The sequence below is a fragment of the Abramis brama genome, assembly GCF_963993115.1.
Source record: "Abramis brama genome assembly, chromosome: 4".
NCBI classification, from domain to species: Eukaryota; Metazoa; Chordata; class Actinopteri; order Cypriniformes; family Leuciscidae; genus Abramis; species Abramis brama.
The window spans coordinates 31,019,475-31,033,619 of record NC_139966.1 but is presented as its reverse complement, the minus strand read 5'-3'; the positions used below and the strand labels follow the sequence as shown (position 1 = coordinate 31,033,619).

The 14,145-nt window shown below is 37.2% G+C and overlaps 1 protein-coding gene across 1 annotated transcript; it reads left to right on the top strand.

The window, feature by feature from the left end:
* The first annotated feature begins 493 nt into the window (after positions 1-493).
* On the top strand, positions 494-5,522 carry LOC311082326 (uncharacterized protein). The gene is made up of 3 exons (XM_084113090.1): positions 494-546; positions 1,146-1,295; positions 3,762-5,522. The coding sequence occupies exons 2-3, from the start codon at positions 1,211-1,213 to the stop codon at positions 4,640-4,642; spliced, it is 966 nt and encodes a 321-aa protein (XP_083969216.1). The 5' UTR covers positions 494-546; positions 1,146-1,210; the 3' UTR covers positions 4,643-5,522.
* The last annotated feature ends 8,623 nt before the right edge of the window (positions 5,523-14,145 follow it).

Genomic DNA, 14,145 nt, shown 5'->3' with positions numbered 1-14,145 from the left:
TTTATTTATTATTTTTGAATTGTTTATTGTCACTTATTTTTGTATTACAGTTTGAGATTGATATTATTGCTTTTGCTTCACTGGTAGCTAGAAGACGAATATTGTTACATTGGAAATCCTCTTGCCCACCTCCAGTTTTTCTTGGTTCAAGGACTTAATGTTCTTTCTACACCTAGAAGAAAAATGAAACCCTCCATTAGAGACTCTGTTAACTAATTTTATAAAATGTGGTACCCTGTCCTTTCCTTTGTTCGAACTGTCCCTTCGTTGGAGATTTGATTCCCCAATGAATTAAATAAAAAATAAATAAATAAATAAATAGTTATATATATATCTTTATATATAATTTATATATCTTTCCTTTTCATTTCTTAGTTTTTGTGTGATATCTGGGATAGTTAGGGTGTTGTTCTGGTTATTTGTATTTTTTCCCCATTTATATCTATTTAGATCTTTTAAGAATATACTTTTATTTTGGTTTGGTGGTGTGACGTCATAAGGCTGCGCCACGTTCCTGCATTCGCTGCGGTTTTCAGCTGAAGAAAGGTTTGTGTTTTACAGCGTTTAAATTGTATTGAAAGTAGATCGATACAATCCCTGCAAGACTGATTTATAGCTATATGAGAGCTATGGAATTAGTTATATATCACTGAATTGTAAGTTGATATGCTAGAAACGAACCGTTAAGCATTTGACTAAAGCGCAGTAGTGACGGAGAAACCGAGCCTTTGGAAAATCAAATCTATTGAACTAAATGCTTCGCGAAATGATTCAGTGATTCGAATTAAGCGCTCGAATCACCGCGTCTAACGAACACAAACGTATAATGAACACCAACAGCGAATGTTTAAATGAAAGTGCAGTCTATAATCTACATTTTATTAATACCAAACAAACAAAGTCTAAGCAATAGAATCATAGTGATGATATGTGTTTATGTCGATATCATTTGTGCTCTTTTATTCATATAGTACTAGTTTTGAGTTTTTTTTAATGACTTTTTGGCTTATGTTTAAGTCCATTAATTTTCTCACTCTGACTGACTCTTACCAGTGCACTGAACTAGAGCTGATTGAGACACGCACAGAGAATTAGTTTGAATTTATTTTTCTTTCTGTTAATTATTCTCATTTTAATCATGACAGATTGTCCAAACACAGAAAAAAACTCTTGGTGAAGCGACTGAGATCCACGTGACACTATTATAAAGATGGCGTTTATTAAAGTGGAAAGTGAGGACATGGAGATTGAAGAAACAATCAGAGTGAAACAAGAAGAAACGGATGAAGAAACAGGTTGGTTTCATTCTCAAAGCTGAACTCCGTCATTTGATCCATTCCATATTAAAATGTCCAGCTCTGCAGAAATGAGTGATAGTTAGTAGATGAGTGATAGAAAAAGGTTTTTTTTTTAGGGATAGTTTTGAAGTGTCCTAATTAAAGTTTAAATTAGAGAGAACATTTAAAATAGCAGAACATTTGACATGGAGCGGGTCCCTCATGTGGACAGACATGTTGAGATCACATGACCAGACAAACAGAATGCTGCCTTCAAACCAGAGTATTTTTTCCCTCTGCACTCTTAAGCATTCAATAATCACTCCGCTCCAATTTCCTTGCTCACTGATAACAGAAACACTGCTCCACTTTCGCTCCCTGATTAAATTTGCGGCTAAAGTATTTCAGTATGCTTTGTATTGTATTGATTGGAACACTAGTATGCATTAAACATTGTTTCCCCACAACATGCAATAGACCACGGCAATTTAAATTAATCCGCATTAAAAGTTGAGTATCATTGCTGCGTTTTGCAGTGCAAATTTTGGTATCGGGAAAGGTCTGCAAGCTGATACTCAAGCTCTGAATTTTCGAAATTCCTCTCAACATGCTGATCACATTGAACATCTTATATTAAGACTCCCATTATAGTAGTGTCCATTTTTTACAGTACAGTATTCATTATTACTACTCCTTCAAATTTTGGCCAATGCTTCTGAAAATTGGCTCAGGTGATCTTTGGACCAAGCCACACAGAAATAACAAAACATTTGTTATTATTTTTTATTATTAAAAAATATTTTTTATAAATATAAAATAAAATATATATATATATATATATATATATATATATATATATATATATATATATATATTATGATTATTTTTTATTTGTCTATTGGTTCAGAGGCTGTATCTTGACCAAACTTTGATAAATTGACACAAAACGTGGTAGGACTCATCAACACCATGATCCGAGGGGACATGCCAAATTTGTCAAACACCACCTATGGGTCATGAGATACAGTAAATGGCTCTTTGTTAAAGGACAAGTTCGGTATTTTACACTTAAAGCCCTGTTTACAGATCGTTTCTGATGAAATAGAACGGTTAAGATTAAAATTTGGACACATGCTGCTGTCCCGAGAATTTTAGGTTTATTTCGCTTCTCCCCCCCACCTACACAATGGCAGCCTATGTGCACTGGAACAATCCTTCATAAAACGCATTAAACTTTTGTTTACAAAGACGTGAAACTCACCGAGTGGTCAGGGGTGTTCACTGATATGCTCACACAAAAATCGCTGCAAAAGATGCTTTCCAACAGGTTTTATCGTAGTTTTTGTCCAACTCCATTGACTTGTATTGGGTGAGCTGTGTGAGGTACGGTATTACTCCGCCGCTTCTTCTTCTGCTTCTTCTGTGTATTCAATTAAATGCCAGTGGTTTGCTTGCAATTGGCAAAGGTGCATTATCGCCACCAACTGGGCTGGAGTGTCTATTATTCAAGCTCTCAACGGAAGAATCTACGGGTGTGAGACGTTTGGAAAAATAGATCCACAGTTTTACAACGAATGGTAAAACACCTGTTGGAAAGCATCTTTTGCAGCGATTTTTTTTCCCCACTGAGTCACTAATGGCCCTTTCAGATAGGACGCGGACCGCGCTGCGCTATGAAATGAAACCGATATATTTCAATGGCTTGCACCGCGCGACTCGGACCAAAGCGGAGCTCAGCGAGCTTGCGCGCATGCCGCGGTCAAAGTTTAAAATAGTTCAACTGTTGCCGCTGCGTGGCCAATAAAAACAGTGCATCCAAACAACCGCGGAAATCAAAATGAAAACTCCGCCTACTTTTGCTCTGGCCAGCGTAACGCAAATCAATCTGTATCTGATTCTGAAGGGCTACATTTTTTTTCTCCATTTAATGAACTATTTCGTCAGAAAGATATTTCTTGAGAAATACAGTTACAAATTCAAGCATTTTCAAGCATTTTATCCAAAATTCAAGCACTTTTCAAACCTTGAAAACACAACATCAAAATTCAAGCACTTTCAAGGATTTCAAGCACCCGTACGAACCCTGTCAAATAATTGTGCACACCCCTAGTAAGAGAGCCGTTGTGTGTGTGAATTACTCGTACCTGTCTGTGCGCCGTCTCTCTACTAATTGAAGCTATGGGTTTTAGTTCTTTCAAAACCAGAAAGATATGCTAGAACTTTCAGTTTAAGCTATTTTATTGATAAATTAGAAAAGTATTGACAGAATGTTTCTGTGTGTGTGTAATCTGCACGTGATACTGTCTGTATGTGTGTGCGTTGTACAGTGTAGCAGCACATTAGTTCAGTGTTTTACTTATCTGTATGATAAACATACATTCATCATGGAGTATCCGTAAATATCTTGTGGAGCGCTCTCAGAGTATGCATTTATTTGTGCCATTAAACTCGGCTTAAACTTGCATTTGTCTGTTTTCACCTTAGACCTGATGCCGCTGAAAGAGGAGATTCCAGAACTTGATGTAAAGGAAGAAGAGAAACATGATTTCATAACTGTGGAAAACTATCTTGACTGCCCGCAGACTGAAAAGACTTCCTCAGAAGAAAGAGCTCAAAAGACGGGGAGTACACGTTATTTCATCTGCTTTGAGTGTGGAAAGAGTTTCAGCCAACACGAAAACCTTGAAGCTCACATGAATATACACAGTGGAGAGAGCCCTTACCCCTGCCAAGAGTGTGGAAAAGGTTTCAGTGGAAAGGGAAATCTTAAAGTCCACATGAGAGTTCACACTGGTGAGAAACCTTTCATCTGCCCTCAGTGTGGAAAGAGTTTTGCACACCAGGGAACGCTTAATGACCACAAAAGAATTCACACTGGAGAAACGCCTTTCACATGTGATCAGTGTGGAAAGAGTTTCAGACGTAAAATAAACCTTAATTCCCACATGAGGACTCACTCGAGAGAAAACTGCTTTAAATGTCATCAATGCGAAGAGAGTTTCACAGACAGCGATCAACTGAAGAGGCATGTTATAACTCACATTGGAGAGAAACCTTTCATGTGCGATCACTGTGGAAGGACTTGCTCAAGCAAATCAAACCTTGATGTTCACGTGAGACTTCACACTGGAGAGAGGCCTTTCACCTGCCAACACTGTGGAAAAGGTTTCAATGAAAAAGGGACCCTTAAAGTCCACACAAGAGTTCACACTGGAGATAAACCTTTCATATGTTTTCAGTGTGAGATGAGCTTCACATATCGAAGAGACCTGAAGCGTCATTTGCGAAGTCATCCTGGAAATAGCAGTGTTATGATTGGTCTACCGATTCCAGAACGTGTCAGAAACAAAACGCCCCTAATCTGAACCTCAGCTCTGGAGGCTTCCTAAAGCTCAGCAATTGTACACATTGTAAGGACAGTAACAATGTCAATTTAAATGCGAACCTGATGATGAAACGTGTGGAAGAACTAGTTATTCAACCCGAACCTTCATCGTAAGGGTTGATTCGAGCAGGACATTTTTCAGCGATAAGTTTTCAATCAGTTTGTCATCCACTGTTATGGCTAGTGCCGTTTTGTGTTGTTCGTTGCTTAAATGACGCTTCCTGCCAATCATCGTTGGAGCCGATGACTTTGCCCCGCTTTCCTCCAATTGGCGGACACCAGGAAATAATAAAAGAGAGACGCTGACACGCAGAGAGAAGATGCCTTTGTTTTTGTCTGTTGTTGTTCTGAGAGAGATTGTGATTTAGATACGCCGTCAATTCTGTGTATTGTAGTTAAGATCCTGTGGTGTTCTTGTGTGCTACCTAAACAACTCTTTACCACCATTTGTTTGAATGGTTGTGATTACAATGGGGAGGGAAGGAGAGGAAAGGTAAGCATATCACGTGCTATACATTGGGCACCACCCGTTAGTGAATTATTGTGTTAGAAACACTAGGTTAGGGGCGTGCATCACTTGTTGTATTTTTGTTTGGATTTAGTGAGTATAGTTTATATTAGGGTATCTTAGGATACTGAAGATTTTTCTTTTTCTTTTTTAGTCAGTTTAGTACTGATTTATGAGTTAGAGGGTTATGTTTTGATTATTTTATTTGATTGCCGCCCAATTCCCTTCTTCTTTTCCCCTGTCTGGGTACCTTTTTGTTCTTTTCTTTCCTGTAAATATTATTGTAAGTTGGTTTGGTTTATGGGTTCTTCCCACTATATTTTTGTAAATAAACGCGTCTTGATTGCCTTTAGAGCTGTGGTCTTCTTTGCCTGCATTTAATAATTTTCAATAACTTTACCATTAAGAGCCAATATTTGATTTTAAATTGATTTCCAGGGGTATTTTTTTTCTATGTTCTAACCATTTTTTTTCTAACCATGCATTTACACTGCAATTACAACACCATAAATAATGTAATGAGATTAATGATTTAAATATAATCATTTTAATATAGAAAAAATTTGATGCTAAAAAATAATAAATTATATTAAAACGCCAATAGGTGGCGCCAAATCACCATCTTAATGTACGAGTCATAGAAGCATTCATTCAACTGATTCGTTCAAAACGGCAGATTCATTCTGGAACTAAGCAACTAGGTCACACACACAAAAAAAACTTTGTTCAGATACGCATAATTCTTTTTCTGTGGCTTGTTTGGAACTATTTTCATTGGAGAAATAGAGTTCAGAACAGAACAAACATAAATTTATTGAAGATATCATTAATGTTCTTAATATTAAATAAATTTAATGTAACAACATATTTCCAGTAAAATTAGTCTAATTTGAAGAGAAATATCAGACAACCAAATCCTAACTGGACAAGAGGAGGAGCTAGGGATGGGGGAGCGTAATTTAATGAATTGACCTTATATACAGGAATGCTGTGATAGGTGTCATATTCCTACAGTTGTCAGGTGATGCGAGCTTGACTGACATGACCTCAAGATTTAACGTTAGTCAAATTAACTATAACAAACAGGTTAAACAAGCCATTGCTTACTTTTTGGTGAATGAAGTTTGAGGTTGTGATGGTCGTGTCTGATATCCCTTGCCAGTTATTATGCATACAGCAAATCTTCTTGTATGAATATGGTCAATTTCTAGTGTTTATATCCAAAAAGAAACTATGCTGGGAGATGTTTTTGTATTTAGCGCGTTCACTGCGATGTATGGTTTGTTTTTCCTTTTTTTTCTTGTGCAGCGTCACGCAATCGCGCAGAATCTGATGACTGGTGTCAATGATTCCGTTGCTTTCATTTTGTTCATCAATTGATGTTGCGGCTATTTAAAAATGTAAAGTCATTCACGAGTAAAACAGTTCAAGTCAAGTCTCGAGTCATTGGATCTCAAGTCAAAGTCAAGTAATTTTCTTAAGTTAGTCAAGCAAGTCTCAAGTCCTTAAATTTGTGACTCGAGTCAGGTCATGTGACTCAAGTCCCCCATCTCTGTCATTAACTGTGCAAAGGATAGCAGAGTGCTAACCCGAATGACTGATGTAACATTAAACATTGTAAAACAAATCTTGCTCCATATTTTATCATTACTTTTATCATTACTCAAATTAGTAAAAACAACAGACAATCTGCATTAATAGACACAGATTTAGGTAATAGTGGTCCGCAGCTGCTTAGCAGAACTATTTCAGTAAGACAGTAATAATGTGAGTTAGCCGGAGACCTACAGCTGTACACGGTTTTAAATACAAAACTACATATGTAGTTTTTCAGTAATGAATTATACTTACAGGTTATACAACTAAACTAAAGGTTATACTTCTGTTGTATCGCTGACATCATTTTTTTAAGACATCTATTATGTTAGTTTGTTATAAAATTACAAGCTGTTTTATTTGCTTACCAAAACCCTGTAAATGAAGAACAAATGTGGACCACATGCAGTAACTCTCTCAAGCTGTCAGCGAAGACGTTTTATTACTAGTTGGTGTTTTTGACATATGGCTTACTTACTGGTTAATTCAATTAATATTTATTGATAGTTGTGATCAGGAATGTTAATATGTCAATATAATAATGTTTAGCTTGTAAATTAAGCATCTTTTGACCCTCTGAATTTAATAAGGATCTGAATGATGTTGTCTTCCATGTAGATCGCACAAAAAAGGTGAAAAATAGTGTTTAATGCGTGTTTTGACCCTCTAATTTTAGTTACTGTTTTGTTACTGTTTTTCCTTGTTTCAGTTCAGAAGTAGATATTGGGTAATGTTACACATTATGACATTCTTCAAAAATATCATTCATTTGTAGTGTATTTTGTTCTATACATGCCTTACAATAGAATTATTAGAAAAGGTACCCTGTTTCTACTCAGTCGAATAATCATTTGAGACATGTATATGATTTCACTAAGTGATCACACACTCTTTTATAGTGTTTTGCCTATGTATTAATCCTTGAATGCCTGTGTTAGTATTACTCGATTATTCATGATCGCATACCATGTTTGGTATCTACGAATTTGATGACCTACATGATTGTGTATATTATATGTTGATACATATGCAACATATTAGTATTACAAGAATCTTTAATAGTTTCTTCATCAGCACCCAATTCAGTTACATATGCAAACGGACATGCTTAAGACAAAGGATCGTAAAACTTTCCCTCCCAAAGCTTAAGCTAACATTGGCTCACTGACCCGTGGAGGCAGAGTTAAAAGGCACTGTCAGAGGTTCTGGGTTGCTGTGCTAGTGGGACAAGAAGCCTCAAACTAACATCGACCAAGTCCGTCATCATTTCTTCATTCAGTGAAGAAGAAATCAATTGCAACTTCAACAACATTGACTCATCGAACCATCAAATCGTTATTCAGAGATTTTACGAAACTGCTTCAACTGCAACGGCAATGCAAGTATCGTACAGATAACAAGTAATAAGCTGGGAACCCCTTTTTAACAAAGTGTTTTTAAACTAAGAAGCTGAATCTTTCATATGGTTAAATTACTCTTCTCCATAGTTTCATTTCCTGTTTCTGGTTTAATCCAGTTTCACTTTACAATTTCTCATATAAGCGTGTTTTGTGTGAATGTTTTTTTTTTATTTTAGATTAGTTATGTGTTCATGATTTAGTTAATAAATACATATACATGTGTGCACAATACATTTGAGCTCCCTGGTTCTGATTCTGTCAGTTCAACGATTCCTGATATTGCTACACGCTCTAAGCGCTGTACATGCTAAGAATTGTATTTTTTTATTTTATATGTGGCCATATCCTTTCTTAAAATGAATAAATAATCAATACTGATAGTTGACTGATGAATTTATCTCTATAATAATTGACAAAATTCTTCACACATGCAAAGGTCAAATGTCACAGGACATTTACAGGACTGTTATAGGACATTCTCAATTAATAAAGGTTTTGAATTCACAGTTATTGTAGTAATTACATTTTCTAAGAGCTAAAATGTCCCTCACTTTACCCTGCAAATGTATTTTAACAAAGTGTTCATTAACAAGCATTAGCTTTAAAACATTTTTTTTTTTTTTTTGTATTTTAAGGAACAGTGGTTTTCAACATTTCTTTTAGAATAAAAAGACATTTCAATGGAATTTTTGCCCCATTTTTAAATGATTTTATTTTGCCATTCTATTCTCTAAAATTAACCACAAATATATGCATAACATTTGTTGAACTTATTTTATTAACATCAGAAAAACACAGAGGTAACAGGGTGGACATCACACCACTGAACAACTCCTTTACCCTGGCTCCCCTTGAAGAAGAAAGACACAGGTCCACATCAATCTTTAAACTTAAAAATTTTTCAGATAACTTAAAATTCACACATATACATATTTTCAAAGGTAACAGTAAACTACTGAACAAGCCAGCATCTCAGGTGTTTTCCTATGAAATTTCACACTGGACGGACCTCTTGTTTAAAGGTTGTGACTCTTCATCAGACACACAATATGCTCATCCCTGTACCAGCTAATGTCCTCTTGTGGACTCGGCCAGAAGAACTTGTTGGTCCCATTCTTGTGCATGCATTTCTCCCTCACATCTTCTTCAACCTCCTGGATGATTCCTGGGTCGGGTTCACCATCGTAGTTGACGATGCACCACTGCCCAATGTTTTCTTTCATGATGACCTCAGGGCGTGATGGTTCTTCGATGCAGTGTGGGCTTTAAAGCTCCTCCTTTTCCCAAAAGCTCCTCCCTAAACCCTATCTGTCCATGAAAGCTGCACTCACCTCAGGAAATTTTGTTTTTGTCGTTTCAATACAGCATTTTCTATAGTGTAAAATAATGATCAGATGTGTTTGGGATTATGGCCAAATAAATGTCTAAAGCATAATACCCCCTTTAACAATTATGCATGATCACAAAGAGTTTATGCAACTGTAATAAGGATTAGCATGTTCAAAAATAAAGTCCATTTTGCTTAAGTTAAAACAGGAGCTTTCAGTTTGGTGAAGGTCTAGTTTTTAGAAAACTAGAGTGTTGATAGAGCAACAAGCCCTTTTTACATATCACTATAGCACAATTATTATTTTTTTAGTTTTCAGTTGATGGCAAATATTTTTTTTAAATGAGCAAAAACACAAGCAGGGAAGGGGGTGGCTTATGAGACCTTTTCATATATATGAATGAACAATAGCAGTTTTATTCAAAAACAGCTGTTTGTAGATGATTGCACTTTTACCAAACTTGACTGAAAGTGATTTGTACTTAGTTTTAAACATTTTGGACATTCATTTAGGTCAAATCTTCATGCAGGCAGGTAATATGTTGAAATTGTTATGTTGCAGGTAAAGGCCACGGAGAAGGATATACCTGATTCTACAGTGATACAGTCTTCTTGATACAGTCACCTCATCAAGAAGATGAAGAAGCTTCAGAAATGTCAAGTTGTCATAGTGATGGTGAGGAGTACAAGCCTCCTCCAGCGAGTCCAGACTCCTCTTCATCCTGCAGCATAGTCTCAATGTGCTCCAGCCTGTCATGGGAGTCAAAACCAAAACCGTCTAACAGTCAACCATCAAAAACATTCAAAAAAGGATCGTCGCAAGAACAACACAGAGACCGTTGAACTGAGAGTTAAAACTTGCCAAAAAAATAATGGTAAAAGAGTGTGGGACAAAGCACATTACTGTGTTTACTGCGAAAAAATAAATAAGAAAATGGCCTGCCATTTATAGTTGATGCACATGAATGAAGCTGATGTTGCCCACGCTTTCAGCTTTCCACTTGGCTCCAAAGAGAGAAAGAAACATCTTGAGTCTTTAAGAAATAAGGGTGACTGGCGACATAATCAGGAAGTCCTAAAGGAGGGTAAAGGGGAGATCGTTACATGGAAACAGCCCTCTAAAAATTCATCAGTTAGTGACTATTTGCCCTGCCAGCACTGCTTTGCTATGTTTAAAAAAGTAGACCTATGGAGACATGACAAAACTTGTAGGGATAAAAAGGAAAACTCCAACGTAGGAACAAAAAGAAAGTGCATCCAAACTGTTTCTTCCAAACTTCTTCCAATACAGACATCATCAGAGGGAGTCCAAAATGTAATCCATAACATGTTACAAGACAATATCACTGCCCACGTTCGAGGGGATGAGATGATATGTAAATATGGAGATTCACTGTTTGCTCAAAAAGGACGTGAACAATCTCAACATCGCTATATTGCACAGAAATTGAGGGAACTGGGTCGCTTTGTCTTGGCAGCTAAGAAAATTAACCAAAAAATTGGAGGACTCAAAGACTTATGTGATCCAACCAAATTTAACCTGGCAATAGCAGCAGCTAGAAAAGTGTCACACTTCAATTCAGACAAGACAGAGTATGGAAAACCTTCAACCGCAGTGAAAATAGGCTTTTCACTCAAAGCAGCAACTGAGACCTGGATTGGTTATTGTATGATGGTGTCAGATATTGTTGCTGAAAAAAAGACTAAGAAGTTTAAGGAGCTTCTCGACAAAATGTGGTCAAACTGTGTTGCAACAAATGCCCACAGTTCCATGGAACAAAACAAATGGAACAAAGATGAAAGTGTTCCTTTAACTAAAGACATTCTTGCACTGCAGAATCATCTGAGGGCTATAGAAGATAAAGCAAAGGCTGATCTTAAACAGACTGCAACAGTGGCTGCATACAAAAGACTCAGTGAAAGTCTTCTGGCTCAAGTCAGTGTTCAACAAGAAACGTGAGGGAGAAGCATCAAGGATAACACTAGAGATGTTCCTGAAAGCTGACTCTGGCCAAGTCAACAAGGACATTTATGAGACGCTGTCTCCTGTGGAGAAAACGTTGAGTCACAGGCTAACTAGGATGGTAACAAGAGGAAAAAGAGGTCGGAAAGTACCTGTTCTGTTTCTTGACCGCACTAAAGCTTCCATTGATTTCATGATTGAGCTCAGGGACAAAGTTGGGGTTCTTAAGGACAATCCATTTTTGTTTGCAAACATTGGCACCAAAACAAATATTCGTGGCTGTGACTGTTTGAGAAATTTTTTTCAATTGAATGTAAAGTGGATAATCCACAACTGCTCAGATCCACCAACTTGCGAAAGCATGTGACAACATTGTGCCAGCTGCTGGACCTCTCCAACCAAGAGCTTGAGCAGGTAGCAAAGTTTATGGGACATGACATCAGAGTACACTGTAACTACTACAGGCAGACTGATAAAACCTTCCAAGTAGCTAAAGTTGGAAAGCTTCTATTTGCAATGGAAGGTGGAGCCGAAGCACTTAAAGGAAACAATCTTCAGACCCTGGATTCAGCAGTCTATGGTCTGCACTGTTAAAAAATTATATATAATAATAATAATAATAATAATATTAATAATAATAATAATAATAATAATAATAATAATCTCTATAAGCATCATATGACTTCTAACTACTTTTTCTTTTTTTTTACAGCCCAAACAGAGATTCAATCAAGGAGCGAAGAGGAGCACCACTCCAGTATGTAACAGCGTCTATGTTGTTGTTACGTTTTGGTTGAAGCAGAGGAGGAAGCAGGATCCAAGTGCAGTAGTCTTTTATTAAATAAAGTCAAAACTTCACATATACAAACGCAAACTCAGGGCTGAGACTCGGGAACAGAACAACCACCATGGTGCAACAAAATAAGAACTGACAAAGACTGAACTAAACACAGGGCTTAAATACACAGACAGACAAGCTAAACAAGATAACAAGGGGGCGTGGCTAATCAGAAACACCTGAGGAAACTAATCAACATAACGGGGAACAGCTAAACAATGGACAAGACAGGGGAACACAGACATGAATAATGACATAACCACCCCGTGAAGCTCTGGCTTGGCAGCGACCATGACAGGATGAGGCTCTGGCGTGAATGTGCTGGTGAGCAAAGTGAGCACTGGAGTTGCCAACATTAGAGTGGGCATGACGTGAATTGGTTCAGGCTTAGAAGGTATTGTGGGATTGCAGGGCTCCTTGTCCACATAACCCACAGTAAAAGATGAGTCACTCAAAGATAAGGCATAGTCAATAAATCCTGCTAGCGAGCCTCAAGGACCATCATAAACCAGTTTGGATTGGTAATAGTGCGAAATCTGGATAGTCAGTGAGGTATGCAAGGTCAAGGAAATCTCGGGTGTGGTCCTTGAGTGGTCGGTTACCTTGACGGAGTCAAATGAGGTGTACTGCTGGATCCATTATGTGGTCAGTTCTTCTGTTACATTTTGGTTGAAGCAGAGGAGGAAGCAGGATCCAAGTGCAGTAGCCTTTTATTAAATAAAGTCGAAACTTCACATATACAAACACAGACTCAGAAACAGAACAACCACCATGGTGCAACAAAACAAGAACTGACAAAGACTTCTTCTTCTTCTTCTTTTTGATTTTTAACGGCGGCTTGCAACCAACTTAAATAGGTGCATTACCGCCACCTTCTGCTCCGGAGTGTGGAACAGAGTTTTACAATCTATTCACCAAACCCGTTTCTCTAATAAAACTGACAAAGACTGAACTAAACACAGGGCTTAAATACACAGACAGACAAGCTAAACAAGATAACAAGATGAGTCACGTGGCTAATCAGAAACACCTGAGGAAACTGATCAACATAACGGGGAACTGCTAAAACAAAGGACAAGACAGGGGAACACAGACGTGAATCATGACAGTTGTACAATACTGTCTGCAATACTAGTTAACTGTAACACATAACACAACATAGGCACTGTATAAACTATAAGTGGATTAATATACTTCTTCCATTAAGTGCAACAACTTTAAGATAATGTTTAATGTGGGCACTCCACATAAGTAACATGAATATGTATTTGTCTTTAGTGTCTGAACACTCTGACAGAGAGGACCACGAAGAGGAAAGCACGCTAGACCAGCCGTCCAAGATTAAACCACACAGAAAGAGACCCATGAACAAAGGCACTGATGGTATGATTACTTTAGTTAACTTTATTCATTTTAATTAGTACTAGTACTTAAACAATACTGGGTTTAGTCCTGGTTTAGACTTGGTCCTGCCCACTGCTCTTTGTGACTAAAGTTTTCAGATGTTATTATACATTTTTTTTTTTTATTCTGCCCCTGTCCGGAGCTTTTCAGTTGGAACTCAACATTTTAAAGGGGTCATATAATGCCATTTTTGTACAAGCTAATATGAATCTTTAGGGTCTAAATTAAAAGTTTATAATATACTTTAATTAAAAATTCTCATTAGTATTGTAAGAAAACACTCATTTTACCTGGTCAAAAACAGCTCTGTTTTCAGCACGCCGTTTAAGTGCATGTGTCTTTAAATGATAATGAGCTTTGCTCACCCCGCCCCTCTGTTCTGTGCGTACACCGTTTGTAACACAATAACACAATAACCATAACGCATTGTTCATTATAAACGTGGGA